At 43.5% G+C, this 18,471-nt stretch overlaps 1 protein-coding gene across 4 annotated transcripts in view; it reads right to left on the bottom strand.

Annotated features, from left to right (window-relative positions):
- PAN3 (poly(A) specific ribonuclease subunit PAN3) overlaps positions 1–16,272 on the bottom strand; it is a 159,289-nt gene extending 143,017 nt beyond the window's left edge. For all 4 annotated transcript variants that reach the window (XR_002518255.2, XM_003913715.5, XM_009191690.4 and 1 more), the window contains exon 1: positions 14,735–16,272. Coding sequence is in view for 3 of the 4 variants with exons in the window: in XM_003913715.5 (XP_003913764.3) it covers positions 14,735–15,710 (976 nt within the window). In the remaining variant the exon portion in view is untranslated. The remainder of the gene's footprint in view (positions 1–14,734) is intronic.
- Positions 16,273–18,471: the final 2,199 nt, after the last annotated feature.

Below are 18,471 nucleotides of genomic sequence, written 5' to 3'. Positions count from 1 at the left end.
AAATAAATAAATAAAAAATACAAACTGCTAAGTCTATCTGGCAAACTGGCTCTTAAGGAAGTTGTCGTACTTGTCAACACTAAGATAGCCACAGCAATGCCTATAGTAAGGAAAAAAAAATCCTGAAACAGAAATTTTAGATGAATCAAGTAGCTTAACGACAAGTACCCAGCTGAGATCCAACTGTTTCACTGGAGTGTATACAGTACACTGTTTTGACCTGAACATGTTTATGATATACATTATTACTTAGCCTCTTCAATCAGAAAAGAACTGCAGTGCAGTAAGACTCTGGTAAAAACAGCTGATTCTGGAGAGGACTGCAATACTACAGGCATTCCAAGATGAACTTGCTACAAACTTGAACATCAACAACTAAATAAATTGGGCTCTTGGGTGAAGCTATTTAGTATCATCAATCTGAATGCTCACTGAAAAATAAAAAGCAGTTTTAGTTTGACATCTATGCCAAGATAATTACTATTTTCTACACAATCAAAAGCTGCCAATAAAGCAATAAATGGCCTAAAAAGTTTTCCGTTATTGTTTTCTCAGTAATGTGGCTAGGAATAACAGAGAGAAAATTTTATTTCTAAAACCAGCTTACTTGTCATATAAAGCATTAGTTTAAGATCATCCAAATCCATGGATGAGCTCAGAAGGCTAATGCTGAATTTTGGAGAAACTAGCAAACCACATGCATTTCCAATTATTTTGCTAAATCTTGTAGTATCCTAGCTTCTGGAGGGTTGGGTTTGGGTTCATCTTTTGTATGTGTGTATGTTAGTTATCTTTACTGATTCTTTTTCTGATTATAAAAGACTTGAGGAAAAAAGATTCAGAAATGTAGAAATCAAAGTTTCCCATCATGCCACCACAGAAATACTAACATTAGCAACTCAGTGCTGTCTCTAGATCTTTTCTTCTTACATATCTTTTTAAAGTGTATTACGGCCAGGCACGGCAGCTCACACCTGTAATTCCAGCACTTTGGGAGGCCGAGGTGGGAGGATAACAAGGTCAAGAGATCGAGACCATCCTGGCCAACATGGTGAAACCCCGTCTCTACTAAAAAAATACAAAAATTAGCCAGGCATGGGGGTGGTGCCTGTAATTTACCCAGCTACTCGGGAGGCTGAGGCAGGGCAATCGCTTGAACCCAGGATGCAGAGGCTGCAGTGAGCTGAGATCACGTCACTGCACTCCAGCCTGGCAACAGAGCGAGATTCCATCACAAAAAAAAAAAAAGGGGGGGGGGGCGTATTACACATACTGTTTTATAACTTCTTCTTCCTATTTACTAATATAGTTTAAGCATCTTGTCTGTATATAAAATTCTTGCTTGTTTTTCCTGCTGTATGATATCCTGCTATATGGGCAACACCCTTATTAACAGGAATTTCACTATTTTCAACTTTTCACTACCTCAGATCAGCTGCCGTGAATAACTCTGTACATATATCCTGTGTTTCCATAGAACGAGTCTAACAATTGTGCCAAAGGATGTGGACGTCTTAAATTTTAATGAATACTGACTTCTAAAAGTGTCACACCAGAGTGTCTTTCCCCGCAGGTACCAACACAAACACTAGGTATCAGCAATCTTTGTGCTCTTACCAACTTGAAAGGTAAAAGATACATAAATCAGTGAATGACAGTTTTAATTTTCTTTTATTCACTTGTTAGGAACTTTTATATACCTACTGGCCATTTGTATTTCTTCTGTAAACTGCCAGAGTTTTCTGAAGGGCTATTTTTCTTTTTTTTTTTTTTGAGACGGAGTCTCGCTCTGTCACCCAGGCTGGAGTGCCGTGCCCGATCTCAGCTCACTGCAAGCTCCGCCTCCCGGGTTCACGCCATTCTCCCGCCTCAGCCTCCCAAGTAGCTGGGACTACAGGCGCCTGCCACCTCGCCCGGCTAGTTTTTTGTATTTTTTAGTAGAGACAGGGTTTCACCGAGTTAGCCAGGATGGTCTCGATCTCCTGACCTCGTGATCCGCCTGTCTCAGCCTCCCAAAGTGCTGGGATTACAGGCTTGAGCCACCGCGCCGGCCGGGCTGTCATTTTTTTAAACAGGACATTTATCTTTAGCTCCATGGTAACCAACCATATAAGGGTAGCTAATGAGAATAATCTAGCCAAGACTGAATGTTCATCTCACAAAAGGACTCAATTTAAAAAAAAAAAAAAAAAAAGACATAGTTTTTTGGTTCTTGTTTTTTTGTTTTTGATGCAGTTTCGCTCTTGTTGACCAAGCTGGAGTGCAATGGCGCCATCTCGGCTCACTGCAACCTCCACCTCCTGGGTTCAAGCGATTCTCTTGCCTCAGCCTCCTGAGTAGCTAGGATTGCAGGCGCCCACCATCACGCCCAGCTAATTTTTGTGTTTTTAGTAAAGACAGGGTTTCACCAGGTTGGCCAGGTTGGTCTCAAACTCCTGACTTAAGGCGATCCACCCCCTCACCCTTCCAAAGTACTGGGATTACAGGCATGAGCCACAGTGCCCAGCCTCTGACTTCAATTTCTTAAGGTCATACAGCAAGGGATAGAGGATTTTTAAGTGTTTGCTTATTAAAACCAGTCTTAAGTGCTAGTTTTAACCTGTCAAATGAAAACAGTATCTATCTCATGAAATAGTTATTAAATGTGATGGGATAGTGTATGCAAATATACATATGGCATGACTGGCACATACGTAGAACCCAAATGTTACTTACCTATTCTTTCTTTCTCCTGGGAAAAAGAAAATAGCCTACTGATTTATCAATAGATTTGTGTTTCCCAAATTCTTAAAGAAGCTATATTCCTTGGCGAATTCATACCGTTCCATGACTTTAAATGCCATGTATACACTGACTTGAAGTTTATCATCTCCAGTCCTAATCTCTCTCGAGAACTCCAGGCTCCTATCTACCTACCTCCTCAAAATCTCCACTTGAATGGCTAATATAGCTCTCAAAGTAACATATTCAAAACCAAACTCCTGATCTGCTCTCCCATATTTGCTCTGTCTGCAGCCTTCCTCATCTCAGCTGGCATCAAGTCCATCCATAACCTTCCACTCTTGAAACCAAACCTTAACTCCTCTTTCCAATGCCCTACATTCAATGTGAAATTATACTGGTTCTACCTGGAAAACATATCTAAAATCTGACTAGTTCTTGCCACGTTCAGTGCAGTAACCTGCCTAAACCACCATCATCTCTTATTGGATTATTGCAAATAATCTCCTAAATTCTCTCCTACCCTCTTACCACAGAACTTTTTTTTTTTTTTTTTTTTTTTTTTTTTTGAGATGGTGTCTGGCTCTGTCACCCAGGCTGGAGTGCAGTGGCATAATTTCTGCTCACTGCAAGCTCCGCCTCCCAGGTTCATGCCATTCTCCCGCCTCAGCCTCCCGAGTAGCTGGGACTACAGGTGCACGCCACCACGCCCGGCTAATTTTTTGTATTTTTAGTAGAGACGGGGTTTCACTATGTTAGCCAGGATGGTCTCGATCTCCTCACCTCGTGATCTGCCCACCTCAGCCTCCCAAAGTGCTGGGATTACAGGCATGAGCCACTGCGCCCAGCCCACAGAACTCTTTTAAAACCTTAGCTCCTATCACTCCTTTTGACACAAAATAAAAGCAAAAATCCTAATTCTTCCCTGTTCCTCACTCCACACCAACCTGTTAGCCTTCTATCCCTCTGCCTGAGATACTCTTTCTCCTGATGACTGGCTTGGCTATCATTCTCCAGTCTACACTCAAGTTTCAACCACAATGAGGTTTACCTTGATATCCCTATTTCATTCTATAACAACCCTATTCCTACACTCCCATTGCCTCTTACTCTATTACTCACCCTTTTGTTTTTAGTAGGACTTGTCATCTTTTATCATACTATACAATTACTGCAGTTATATTTATAAATACAGTCTGCCTTACCCATTAAAATGTAAGGTCCACAAAGGAAGGGATTTTTCTTTAATCTATTTTGTTCACTAAGATATCCTAAGAACCTAAAACACTACCTAACAGAGTAAACACTCAATAACTGTTCTTTAGCCAATTAAATGAATTAATCTCCATTTATTATTAGCCCAAATTACACTAAGCTGAATGTTTGTCATAATCTAAGTTTTTCAAAGATATTACCTACATACATTAAATCTTTTTTTTTTTTTTTTTTTTTTTTGTGAGACGCTGTCTCGCTCTGTCACCCAGGCTGGAGGGCAGTGGCATGATTTCGGCTCACTGCAAGCTCCGCCTCCCAGGTTCACGTCATTCTCCTGCCTCAGCCTCCCAAGTAGCTGCGACTACAGGTGCCCGCCACCACGCCCAGCTAATTTTTTGTATTTTTAGTAGAGACAGGGTTTCCCCCCTGTTAGCCAGGATGGTCTTGATCTCCTGACCTCGTGATCTGCCCACCTCGGGCTCCCAAAGTGCTGGGATTACAGGAATTAGTCACAGCACCCAGCCCACATTAAATCTTTTTATAATATATATCATATCTGAGGACCTTGCTAAAAATTTTCTTTAAATGCTGCCTTACTAATTTTTCAAAGTTTGGGAGTAGGCAGAAGATTCCCTGTCCCACCATGTATCAACGGGGCTCTTCCTCAGAGATAGCTGACATACTGCCCCAGCATCTATGAACCATAAAAACTGACATGGAATTTTAAAGGCCTCTTTCCATTTTGTCCTTCTTCACCGTGATCTCATCTCTCAATCAAGTATACCATCAAATTCAGGAACATCAGTATTACAGCAGAGTAAACTTAGAAATAGAGGAGTAAATTAAGAAAGTTAAAATAAAGATATATAAAGTCCTTTCCAGCTTTTTCCAACTATATAATTGCTCTATCTGATACTTCTAAAAGCAGCGTAAGGTATCTATATAAAGAATGTAGGCTTGGCACGGTGGCTTATGCCTGTAATCCCAGCACAACACTTTGGCAGACTGAGGTGAAAGGTTCACTTGAGGCCAGGAGTTCAAGACCAGTCTGGGCAACATAGCAAGACCCTGTCTCTACAGAAAATTTAAAAAAATTAGCCAGGTGTGGTTGCGTGTCCCTGTAGACTTAACTACTAAGGAGGCTGAGGCAAGAGGATAACTTGAGCCCAGGAGTTCAAGGGTGCGTGCAGTAAGCTACGAGCGTGCCACTGCACTATAGCCTGGGTGACAGAGCAAGACCTCTAAAAAACAAAGCAAAACAAACAAAACATGAATGTAGATCGACTAGTAAATAATCAGTAACAACATAATTTTATTACATACACAAATGAAACTTTCCAGCGACTCCTAGGCTACTTACAAATATCAACTTATGGTATCAAAGATGTGATTTATATAACTATCTCTAGTTATGATAGCCATTGAGGAGAAAAATTTTACTGGGGCAGATACGAATGAATATTTCAAGTATCTTATTTTCAACCAATGGTATATAAATACAGTGGTTTTTTTTTTTTTTTGGAGACAGGGTCTTGCTGGAGGGCAGTGGCGTGATCACAGCTCACTGCATCCTCTGTCTCCCAGGTCTCCTGGGTTCGAGCAATCCTCTCACATCAGCCTCCTGAATAGCTGGGACTACAGGTGCACCACCAAGCATCGCTAATTTTTTTTTATTTTTAGTAGAAACAGAGTCTCACTACATTGCCCAGGCTGGTCTCGAACTTCTGAGCTCAAGCAATCTTCCTGTCTCAGCCTTCCAAATTACTGGGATTACAGGTATGAGTCACACAGTGACTTGTTTAATGTATCAAGTGTGAACCAGATTACTGAAGACTCTATATGCTCCTTAAGTATATATCACATATTTGCATAAATGTATATGTAAATAAATATACATAATACATTAAAACATAACTTTGTGCCAACATTTGTAATAGCAAGACTATAAACAGCTGAAATATACATTATAAAGAATCTAATAATATAAACATATAATGGAATATTTACACAGCCATGAGAAAGAATAAGGTAGATTTCTATGTGTGAATGTGGAACAAACTACAAGATAAGCCATTAGGTAAGAAAATTCAAAGTGCATAAGGCTTCCATGTGTGCACTCATGCACATGTGTATATATGTGTGTTAATGTGTTAGATGTAGAGAAATATAAACATATGACTAATAGTACGGGCAAAGAATATTTGTCAGTGGCTACCCCAACTAAGCTAGAAAGAGTGACTGTCTTTGGGAGGCAGGGATCAGGTAACTGGGAGGGAAGGAGGCTGTTTTTCACTGTGTACCCTTTTGTGCTATTTAAAACTTGTGCATGTATTACATTTCTAATTCCAAAAACAAGAAACTGTTCTTATTTTTCTGACATTGGCATTTTTTTAATATTAAAAATGTATAACCAGGCATGGTGGTACATGCCTGTAGTCCCAGCTACTCAGTGGACTGAGGCAAGAGAATTGCTAGGGCCCAGTTCAAGGCTGCAGTGAGCTATGATTGTACCACAGCACTCCAGCCTGGGCAAATGAGCACGACCCCATCTCTAAACACACACACACGCTATAATTTAAAACTGCTTTAGGCAGGGTGTGGTGGTTCACGTCTTTAATTCCAACATTCTCAGAGGACGAGACAAGAGGATCACTTGAGCCCAGGAGTTAGAGAACAGCCTGGGAAACACAGGGAGACCTCATCTCTACAGAAAATTTTAAAATGAGCTGGGCATAGTGGCTCATGCCTATAGTCTCAGCTACTTGGGAGGCTGAGGTAGAATTGCTTGAGCCCAGCAGGTTGAGACTGCTAAGAGCTGTGATCACACCACTGCACTCCAGCATGGGAAACAGAACAAGACTTTGTTTCAAAAAGAAAAGAAAAAAAAAAATCAAACAGCTTTAGAAAAAACAGGAACAGTATCTTTATTTTTTTACAGAAAAAGCAAGAGAGATAATGCCAAAAGAGACATCAGAAAAGACAAAGCTTTTTTCAGGGAAGAGGGCTATTACCTACATGCCAACGGACTCAGCCAGGATTAGTGAGATCAGCACACTCTTACTTACACAGACAATTCCAAACTGACTATGATGGTTTGACTTTATGATGATGTGAAAAATGATATGAATTCAGTAGAAACCATATTTCAAATTTTGAGGTTTAACGTTTTCCCAGGTTAGTGATCCGTGGTATCATACTCTGTCACAAAGTTGCACTATGGCTGCAGGCTACAGTTCCCAGTGAATCACTCAATTAGGAGGGTAAACAACTGATACAGTATACTGTGCTGTCAGGTAATTTTGCCCAACTGTAGCTAGTGTAAGTATTCTGAGCATATTTAAGGTAGGTTAGGCTAAGCTATGATGTTCCATGGGTTAGGTGAATTAAATGCATTTTCAACTTAACAATAGCTTCTACTTAACAAGGGTTTTATTGGCATGTAACTATTGTTATGTCAAAAATGCATTTAATGCCTGAATAAACTCATCCTAAAGTCAAAAACTGGAAGTCAAATCACTGTAAATCTAGATGTTCCTTGACTTATGGATGGGGCTACATTCTGACAAATGAATTACAAATTCAAAATGGAGACCATCTGCAAAGAAATGTATTTTCACACAGACCAAATGACTAGCCAAAGGCTAGTTTTATTTTGTAAGACACCACAATAAAATCAAAATTTCGGTCCAGTACTAAGTCCTGAAATGAGACACAAACATATATTGATTTGTTAGTAACAATGTTTTAGTCGATAACAGACCAAATGTATGACAGTAATCACATAAAAATGTAACACTGTATTTTTACTGTACTTTTTCTATTTTTTTCTTTTTTCTTTTTTTTTTCTTGAGACAGAGTCCTGCTTTGTCACCAGGCTGGAGTGCAGTGGCACGATCTCGGGTTGCTCCAACCCTGCAACCTCCGCCTCCTGGGATCAAGCAATTCTTCCTGCCTCAACCTCCTGAGTAGCTGGGACTATAGGCGTGCGCCACCATGTCCAGCTAATTTTTTGTATTTTTAGTAGAGACAGGCTTTCTCTCCACGTTGGCCAGATGGTCTCTATCTCTTGACCTCGTGATCCGCCTGCCTCGGCCTCCCAAAATATTGGGATTACAGGTGTGAGCCACCGCGCCTGGCCTGTTTAAATGTTTTAATACACAAATACTTACCTTTGTATTACCGCTGCCTAAAGTATTCAGTACAGTAACAGGCTGTACGAGTTTGTGGCCTAGAAGCAACAGGTTATATACCATATCACCTAGCATGCAGTAGGCTATACCACCTAGGTTTGGGTGCTCACATACCTAGATAATATAGCCAGGAGAGAGCCCTCACCAGGAACCCAACTCCTCATCTGGGACTTCCAACCTCTGAAAGTCTGAGAAAACACATTTCTGTTGTTTAAACCAGCTAGCCACTCAAGTTCCTGGATCTATGTGGGGAGGAGTGGGGGGAAGTTAACCACCCAGCCTATGATATTTTATTTTGGCAACCCAAGCTAATATGAGAGAGACAGAGAGAGAGAGACAGAGAGAGACAGAGGGGAGAGGGGAGAGAGACAGAAAGAGAGAGAGAGATATATATAGGTAAATATATATTTTAATATATATACTAGATATATGTCTATACCATACAATGTGTAGAAAAGATCTAAACACACAGACTATTAATAACGATTAATCCTGGGCAATAAGGAGACTGATTTATTTTGACTTTATACAATTCTATTCCAATGTAAATTTTTACCAAAAAAGTGTACCTTTCATCATTTAAAAACTCAGGGCCAGGCACGGTGGCTCACATCTGCAATCCCAGCACTTTGGGAGGCTGAGGTAGGTGGATCACTTGAAGTTAGGGGTTCAAGACCAGCCTGGCCAACATGACGAAACCCTCATCTCTACTAAAAATATAAAAATTAGCTGGGCGTGGTGGCGCAAGCCTGTAATCCCAGCTACTCAGGAGGCCGAGACATGAGTATTGAGAATCACCTGAACCTGGGAGGTGGAGGCTGCAGTGTGCCAAAATTGTGCCAATGCACTCCAGTCCGGGTGACAGAGAGAGAGACTCCGTCTCAAAAAAAAAAAAAAAAACTTACCGAAACCAAATATTACCTTATAGATATTTATAGCCTCACTAGAACATAAACTCCGTTAGAGCTGAATTATGTTTTTTGTTGTTGTTGTTGTTCCTATCACCTAAATCAGAGCCTACCACCTTGGAAGCAGAATATTAGATGAGTGAAATGAATATATAGTCTTTGTGATATACTTAAGTGTATTATTCCAATAAAAATGTTTAAACCTAGGCCAGCTATCCTAACAGCAAATTACCAGTACTCACTTTTCTGTCACTTAGTATAGGTTTGTGGGATGTAAAGGCTAGTCTTGCCTTAAACAAAAACAGCTTTGCCACACACCACACGTTATATACTCCAAAGTTACCATTCGAACTTCAAGTTATCCATGGCACTGCCCTCCTCCATTTGGACAATCACAATCCAACAATCTGTAGCTACTTTACTGGTCTTCAATGTATGCCCTCAAAAATTTGGAGAAGAAAGGAAATATAGAGGTTAACTTATACTAATATTTAATAATAGCAACAACTAAGACTGAAACCTCAATATGTATATGCAATGCCACGCAATTCTCATAACATTCCCATTTTCAAGATGGGAAAAACTGAGGCTTAAAAGTTAAAACTTCGCTCAGTCACAAAGCTAGTCAAAGAGCCAGGATTCTGTCTGAAACATGTCTTATTCACTAGTAACCACATTAGTAGAACTGAAAAGTGTATTTTGGTAAATTAAAACTAGTGGGTTTCAAATAATGTACATAAAATACAAATATTGGCATAATAAATATTTTACCTGCTAAAAACTGTGCACTTTGAAGATTAAAGCCACTTTGAAAATCTAGCCAGTTGAAAATATTAGAATTACATCATTAAATGTCAAGAATCGATAATGCAGTTGAATACAAATCAAATCACTCTTAAGCCTTAGAAAAATCCCAAGACTAACAGAAACACAAAATGTTAAGTAAGCTAGGCATGGTGTGGCACACCTGTAGTACTTGCTACTTAGGAGACTGAGATGCTAGGATCACTTGAGCCCAGGAGTTGCAGTCCAACCTAGACAACATAGCAAGAACCCCCAACCCCTGGCCAGGCGCGGTGGCTCAAGCCTATAATCCCAGCACTTTGGGAGGCCGAGACGGGTGGATCACGAGGTCAGGAGATCGAGACCATCCTGGCGAACACAGTGAAACCCCGTCTCTACTAAAACTACAAAAAAAAAAAAAAAAAAAACTAGCCGGGCAAGGTGGCAGGCGCCTGTAGTCCCAACTACTTGGGAGGCTGAGGCAGGAGAATGGCGTAAACCCGGGAGGCGGAGCTGCAGTGAGCTGAGATCCGGCCACTGCACTCCAGCCTGGGCGACAGAGCGAGACTCCGTCTCAAAAAAAAAAAAAAAAAAAAAAGAACCCCCAACCCCCTCATCAAAAAAAATTAAAAAAAAAAAAAACTAAACTAAATTACGGTTTCCTTTAAGGTTGAAACATCATTGCAACTAAGTGTATTAAGAAAAAGCCTTTGTGCTTCAGTTTTCCAATGGCTGCAAAATAAAAATAAAGTTTTCTCATGCACCCACCTCCAAGGTTTTAACACTATCTGAAACACCAACAAAACAAAAACAATTCTGCAAATGTGAAGTGCTAAAGTTAGGGTCAAAACCTCAAATGCCTAGATATAAAAGTCATCCAGTTAGGGAATGAGTCAAAATGGAGAGAATTATGCTCTATCAACAGCCCTAATTCCAACACAGGTAAGAGATGTCCTTAAAAGGAAACCAGAAATTTGTACTTCTATATTAAATCTTTTGCTTCTTTTGTTGTCAAATAATTCAATCAAAACCTACAAACACGGAAATTAAAAACACTAAATTATGGTGTACATGGTGGCTCACAGGGTGGGCACATCGCTTTGAGCCCAGAAGTTTGAGACCGGCCTGGGCAACATGGGGAAACCTCATCTCTACCAAAAATACAAAATAATTAGAGGGGCTTGGTAGCCAGTGCCTGTGGTCCCCGTTTCAAAAAAAAAAAAAAAAAAGTGCCGTCTATTTTAATTGCCTCATATACTTAGGCAATTAACAAATGAAGGCCAGATGTGGTAGCTCACACCTATAATCCCAGTGCTTTGAGAAGTCAAGGTAGGAGATTGCTAGAGCCCAGGAGTTCAAAACCAGCCTGGACAACACAGCAAGACATCATCTCTTTACAACAGATCAATACTCTCAAAACACACTGAATAAGAATACAGTAAAAGGTAGAAAGTAGTCTAAACAGTGAACAATAGGCCGGGCGCGGTGGCTCACGCGTGTAATCCCAGCACTTTGGGAGGCCGAGGCAAGGGAATCACCTGAGGTCAGGAGTTCAAGACCAGCCTGGCCAAGATGGAGAAACCCCATCTCTAATAAAAATACAAAATTAGCTGGGCGTAGTGGTGCATGCATGCCTGTAAACCCAGCTACTCAGGAGGCTGAAGTAGGAGAATCGCTTGAACCCGGGAGGTAGAGGTTGCGGTGAGCCGAGATCCTGCCATTGCACTCCAGTCTGGGCAACAAGAGTGAAACTGTCTCAAGAAAAAAGTGAACAGTAAGTGTAAAAACTCAAAGAAGCCATACAATTACCAACACAACCTTTTTTCCTGATTCCTGAGCAACATTATTTCCCATTCCTTGGTATCTCTCAGTAATACCTACGATGTGATTCCTTATGAAGATATCGCCATCCATAAGGAATTACTGAGAGATACCAAGAAACCTATCACAGAAAAGAGGAGCCTTAGGCTTCAGCCAGTCAAGCTAAAGCAAACACCACAGAATCCAAATACATAAATCAACTACTTAATCAGACAACTTTTACTAACCAGTGACAAAGTATTAATTTTAAAATACCTTTCCAGCATTAACTGCCTGTCCTCTCAAGTTCCTATATCTCAATTATTTTCCTAAGGTGTCCCACCTTTGAGCCACTGCTAATATTTTTTTCTCCACCTTAAGGGTACTTACCTTCCCCTCCCATCTTCATCTGCTTACATCCAGTCCTCTTTCTTGTCTCAACTCTACTACCTATTGTGTGTTAATTAGAAAATCCTCCGCCAGCCTGGTGCGTGTAATCCCAGCACTTTGGGAGGCCTAGGCAGGTGGATCACCTGAGGTCGGCAGTTTGAGACCAGCCTGACCAACCTGGAGAAAACCTGTTCTCTACTAAAAATACAAAATTAGCCAGGCGTGCTGGCGCATGCCTGTAATCCCGGCTACTAGGGAGGCTGAGGCAAGAGAATCTCTTGAACCCGGGAGGCGGAGGTTGCGGTGAGCTGAGAACACTAGATTGCACTCCACCCTCGGAAACAAGAGCGAAACTCCGTCTCAAAAAAAAAAAAGAAAAGAAAAGAAAAATCCTAGAAAGATCGTCAGAGCTGTCTGTCACGAATAAGATTAACAGATAGATAAAACTTTAAAAGATGTTTTTAAAAAGAAAATCCTACAAAGATCACTTACGAAGTCTAACACCAGCATTTAAAAAGTGCGTCTTTCTGGCCAGCACAGTGGATCACACCTGTAATCCCAGCATTTTGGGAGGCTGAGGTCAGGAGTTTGAGACCTACCTGGCCAACATGGCGAAACCCTCCTCCCCCCCTCAAAAAAAAAAACAAAAATAAGCCAGTCGTGGTGGTGCATGCCTGTAATCCCAGCTACTTAGGAGGCTGAAGCAGGAGAATTGCTTGAACCTGGGAAGTGGAGGTTGCTGTGAGCTGAGATCGCACCACTGCACTTCAGCCTGGGCGACAGAGCAAGCCTCCATCTAAACAAAAAAAAAAAAAAAAAAAGTGCCTCTTTCTGTCAGTAAGAAAACTATTGTTCAGTGTCATAGGTTACTAATCAAACATTACTATTTAGTCACAACTCACACATCCAGCAAGTTTACCCTGAAAATGCAAAGATGATGCTCAAAAGTGATAAAATTCCACCCATAAGTAACCATTTGTTTTACAAAACATCTGAATTTACAAAATAATTTTCTTAGCATTATCAGCCTCAGCAAATATATCTTCATTAAAGTCAAGCCCATCACAACAAATGAAACACTTTTATAAAAGAAAGAGAAAGAAGAGAGAAAGGAGAAAAGGAAAAAAAAAGAACTTGGCCCAGCATGGTGCCTCACTCCTGTAATCCCAGCACTTCGGGAGGCCCAGGAAGGAAGATCGCTTGAGCCCAAGAGTTCCAGATCAGCTTAGGCAACCTAAGAAGACCCCGTCTCAAAAGAAAAAGCAAGAAAGAGCAAGAAAGCAAAACCCCGGGGAAGATATTAAATAATCTTCATAGAGCAATTAAACGCTAAAACTTCCTATCAGATTCATTAACAGTGTTTAAGAAAAAGACAAAATGTTCTCATGTAGAAATTGAACTGCCTATCGGATTACTTTAAGATGTAAAAGTTCTCCAGTAATTTCCAGGAAAGTAGGACTCCTATTTGGCTTAGAAACGCTCAATATACTAACAAAACAGGAACATCAGGCACCGGCTCTATTCTTAAAGGCAACATTTTCTAATAGATTACACTCACATTTGTGGTAATTGTAAACTCCACTAACAACTAACAAGCTGCAAATCAATAGATAACAACACACTCTGGGAGGCTGAGGAGGGCAGATCACTTGAGGCCAGCAGTTTGAGACTAGCCTGGCCAACACAGCGAGACCACTATCTCAACTAAAACTACAAAAAATTAACTGGGCGTGGTAGCGCGCGCCGGTAGTCCCAGCTACTCAGTAGGCAGAAGCAACTGAATCGCTTGAACTCGGGAAGCGGAGGTTGCAGTGAAATGAGATCGCGCAACTGCACTCCAGCCTGAGCGACAAGGCGAGACTGTCTCAAAAAAAAAAAAAAAAGCAACAACAACAAATGAAAAAGAAACATAAACAGCCTTAAGATGTCCCCACCCAATAGCTCAATTGCACATAAACGGAGGCTGCACATGACATGCATTCAAGACACAATGCTAAGAGTTTGCTTGATACAAAGCTGTAAAAGACAGGATCCCAGCTGATACCACCCAGCAAACTTATTCTAGCTTTCAGGGAAACTCAGATGAAATGCGTCTTTGTGAAGTCCCTACTCTAAACTCTCGATTCAACCTGAGCACACTTTGAATGCGACAGTCCGCTCCCTCTTAATCCTTAGAAAGCATTTCCTGCCTGGAAAACCTTTCTCCTGCAAGCCTTCTACAAACTTTTTCCGTTCTTTCAACCTACTCCACGAAGCCTTAAGCCCGCCCCTCACCTCCCGCCCCCTACCCACACACACACACCCCTCCCCACTAGGGAACCTCAACACTCTGCAGACGCCACTCCACAAGGGCACGCAAAACACATGTGCCTGCAAACCCAGCCCCTTTCCACACCCCCCGGAAACGACACCCCCTTTCTCACACTCCGCACGCCACAGCCCATCCCCCTTCCTCCCCGCCCCCACTCACATCACCCCAGTCCTCCCACCCACGTTCCCGGGAACCCAACCTCCCCTCGCTCCCCGGCCTGCCGAAGGCAGTGGGGAGGGGAAGCAGGAAGAAGGAAGCAGGGCTCAGGCCCGGCCTAGGCCTCTCAGACCGCATTGGGAGGTGAGGGAGGGAGCCCGCGGGCCGGGCTCAGCTCCCGTCGGCAGCAGGGCCTCATCCGGACTCAGGCCTGCCCTCCGCTGCCGCGGCGCGGCCCGCCCCGCCTGGACCACACTCACTTGCCAACCGCGGTCCATCGAGTCCCCCGCTGCTGCCTCCTCCGCCGGCTGCGGCTCCTGTCCCCGGGTCCCCCAGGTCCGGCTTCTTGGGCCCGGGGGGCGGCCCAGCTCCCCCGCCCGGGACGGCTCCGGGCGGAAAGCCGGCCACGGGTGCACCAGCCAGAGCCAGGGGGACGCTGTTGCTATGGAGGCCGAGGCCCGGGGCAGCCCCGGCGGCTGGGTCCTCATGCAGGAACTGACACTCCTCCCCGTAGAAGCAAGTCTTATCCTTAGCGTAGTAGCGGCAGTACTTCAGCTTCACTCCTACCGCCGCCCCGCCGGGGACACCCCCGACCCCCGGCGGGGCCACCACCGCCACCGCCGCCGCCAGCGAGGAGGAGGAAGGGGAGGCGGCGGCCGAGGGGGGCGGGAGGCCGCCGCCACTGTTCATGGCAACGCCGCAGCCTCGTCTTCCGCCGCCGCCCGAGGAGCCGCCGCCGCCGCCACCATAGACGGGGGAGGAAAGGAAGACGCTGCCGGTGCCGGATAAAAGCCTGGGCGGGTGGGTCTGTCCCGCTGCGGGAGCCGGAGCCGCCCGGGGAGAGGGGGGAGGGGAGAGGGGAGGGAGGAGGGGGTAGAAGGAGGGAGGGTAGGGGGAGAGTTGGGATTCTCTCTCACTCACTCTCTCGTTCTCTTTTCTTAAAGGGGCCGCGCGGGACGACGGGGTGGGCGCGCGGGCCCAGACGGGGACTTCGAGGGCGCGGGCAGGGGAAGAGGGAGCGGCAGCGGCAAGCGGGTGGGGAGGGCGGAGGGGCCGGTTTATTTTTAAATTCTGCCTCCACTCGCTCTCTCGCGCTCTGGTTCCTCCGAGTTGTTTATTCCATTTTCCTCTTCCTGAGACGGCCGTCGCCGCTGCGCGTGCGCGCCGAGACGCGAGGGCTTGTGGGTAGTGGGAGCGCGAGGGGAAGCCTGGCCGGCGTCGGGCCCCCGGGGGCATCCGCGAGCTGGCGGCGGTTGGACCGGCGGCCCTCGATGGCGTTCCGGACGCGGAGCGGGCGCCGAAGTTCTCACGAGACCTGATATCTTCCTTATTCGTATATTATCTTACTTAAAAAGCCAGATGTCACTTTTTTTCATTGGAAAGAGAAAATTGACAACGTAAACGGTCGTTTGGAGGGGCCACCTGGGGACGCGGCCGAGCCCTGGCTCTACCTGAAGAATATTTTCTGTTTGCCACACTTCCTCTCCCCGTTTCCTTTCGTCGCCCCCCTCTCCTCTTTTCCCTTCCCCTCGAAGGTAATGAGAACTACTGGACCGATCACGCTAACCTCTTGGCCCTTTGTCAAAATATAGAGCCAAAAAGGTTGATTTAGACAGACCCCCTGCTCAGTGCAGCACCTGTTATTCTCTGTATTTATATTACCAAGGGCCTTCGGTAAATTATGAAAAATAGGATGCCACCTGGGACGACACTGCTCAGGCAGCACCGGAAGACTTTCATAAATATACTAGGTTGCTTTTCTCCAATCAGCCTAACCTTGATTTGAAATTCATTTTTAAAAGATAGTTTTAACCTCAGCGATCTCTGCTGTTTGCGCTAATTCCCTTTAAAAGGCTTTCAGAAATTTTAAAGAATTACTATGAAGGGAAAAGTAACATTCTAGTTTTTCTCTGTAAAAGAGGTTCACAAACGGCAGATCGCTGTTATGAAAAGGAGAGGTGGAAGTATTTAAGGAATTGTGGCAAACAGACAACAGAAGAATGGATGTAAGCAAAAGTACCACACTGAAAAAATGGGGAAAGGTGGAGTCTAGATCACAAACTGGTAAGCTTGGTGATATTCTGTAGCCAAATTCGAAGATAATAACATTGTATTATGGTTTTCTGTTTAAAAGCAGTTTCGCTTATTTGATTATTCAACAAATCTTTATTAACACCCATTACGTGTACCAGGAATTGTGGTACACGTAACTGTGGAGCTGGGGAAGCAAAAGGGAACATGCCTTACATGAGTTCAGGTGGCTTATCTTCCGGTTGGGGAGGCATCAAGTACACAGGTCCGTTGTAAACCAATGTTTTAAGTGCTAACCTTATCACATTTGCTCTTAGAGGATATTAAACATGTTAGACTTCTTGGAGAAAGTTGATATTTTGATGTTCCAAGTTTGGGAACATCATTGGATTCAGACAGATCTGGACTGAAACAGATTTAAAGTCGCTACACTTCAATAGCTGTGTTCCTCTCAGTAAATTGCTTCATTTCTCTGTGCCTTACCTGTACACCTGGAATAAGAATAGTACCTACTTCATAAAGTATAAACTAATAATGTATATAAACTGTCCCATGCCCAATAAGAATCCTGTAGGTTGTAGCTATCACTAATAGTATTGGCCAGGTGCAGTGGCTCACGCCTGTAATCCCAGCACTTTGGGAGGCCAAGGCAGGTGGATCACCTGAGATCAGGAGTTCGAGACCAGCCTGGCCAACTTGGTGAAACATGGTCTCTACTAAAAATACAAAAAAAATTAGCTGGGCATGGTGGCAGGCACCTGTGATCCCAGCTACTGGGGAGGCTGAGACAGAAGAATCACTTGAACCCAGGAGGTGGAGGTTGCAGTGAGATCGCACCACTGCACTCCAGCCTGGGCCACAGAGCAAGACTCTATCTCAAAAAAAAAAAAAAAAAAGCTTGAGGACAATTGGAAATTATTACAGGGTTTTTAAAAGTCAACATGGCAGGGCACAGTGGCTCACACCCGTAACCTCACTGCTTTGGAAGGAAGCCAAGGCAAGAGGATCACTTGAGACCTGGAGTTGAAGACCCTCTTGAGAAACCTAGCTCTACAAGACCCTGTCTCTACAAAACAATTTAAAAATTAGCCAGGTGTAGAGGTACTTGCCTGTAGTCCTAGCTACTGGGAAGGCTGAGGCAGAGAGGATCGTTTGGGCTAAGAGTTCCAGGATGCAGTGAGCTATGAAGGCGCCATTTCATGCCAGCCTGCACAGCAGTGAGACCCTCTCAGTCAATAAATAAAAAATAAACTTATTTGCCACACATTTCGTATCTCCACACTTTTTTAGGAGACAACTACTTACTCCTATAGTAGGGCTGTCTTTTTAATCTGGGTTCATTGTTGAGTATTTACTAAAAATAAATGTGTAGTCAACTCTAAGTCATTTTCATGTTAATGAAGATGACATCCAAAACTGCAAATAATTCATAAATTATACATAAAATACATATATTTGACCTCCAGCAGCATTTCCCCAGCAACAGAGACTACATTGCTAAAGGGTAATGTTAATTTCTATTAAATACTAATAATTGAGTCCAAGCGCAGTGGCTCACACCTGTAATCCTAGCACTTGGGAGACAGAAGTGGGTGGATCACTTGAGGTCAGGAGTTTGAGACCAGCCTGACCAACATGGTGAAACCCTGTCTGTACCAAAAATACAGAAAATTAGCTGGGCGTAGTGGCAGGCACCTGTAATCCCAGCTTCTCAGGAGGCTGAGGCAGGAGAATTGCTTGAACCTGGGAGGCGGAGGTTGCAGTGAGCCAAGACTGCACCATTGCACTCCAGCCTGGGCAACAGAGTGAGACTCCATCTCAAAAATAATAATAATAACAAGAGGAAAACTTCACATTTTCTGAATGGTTAATTATTATATCAGTGATAACAGCCTGAGTCTTAAAAATTATCCCTTAGGGACAAGCATGTGGCTCACACTTATAATCCTAACACTTTAGGAGGCCA

Source organism: Papio anubis, chromosome 15 (genome assembly GCF_008728515.1).
Source record: "Papio anubis isolate 15944 chromosome 15, Panubis1.0, whole genome shotgun sequence".
In the NCBI taxonomy this organism is placed as follows: domain Eukaryota; kingdom Metazoa; phylum Chordata; class Mammalia; order Primates; family Cercopithecidae; genus Papio; species Papio anubis.
The sequence above is the reverse complement of the archived record's forward strand: the minus strand, read 5'-3'. Positions and strand labels throughout refer to the sequence as shown.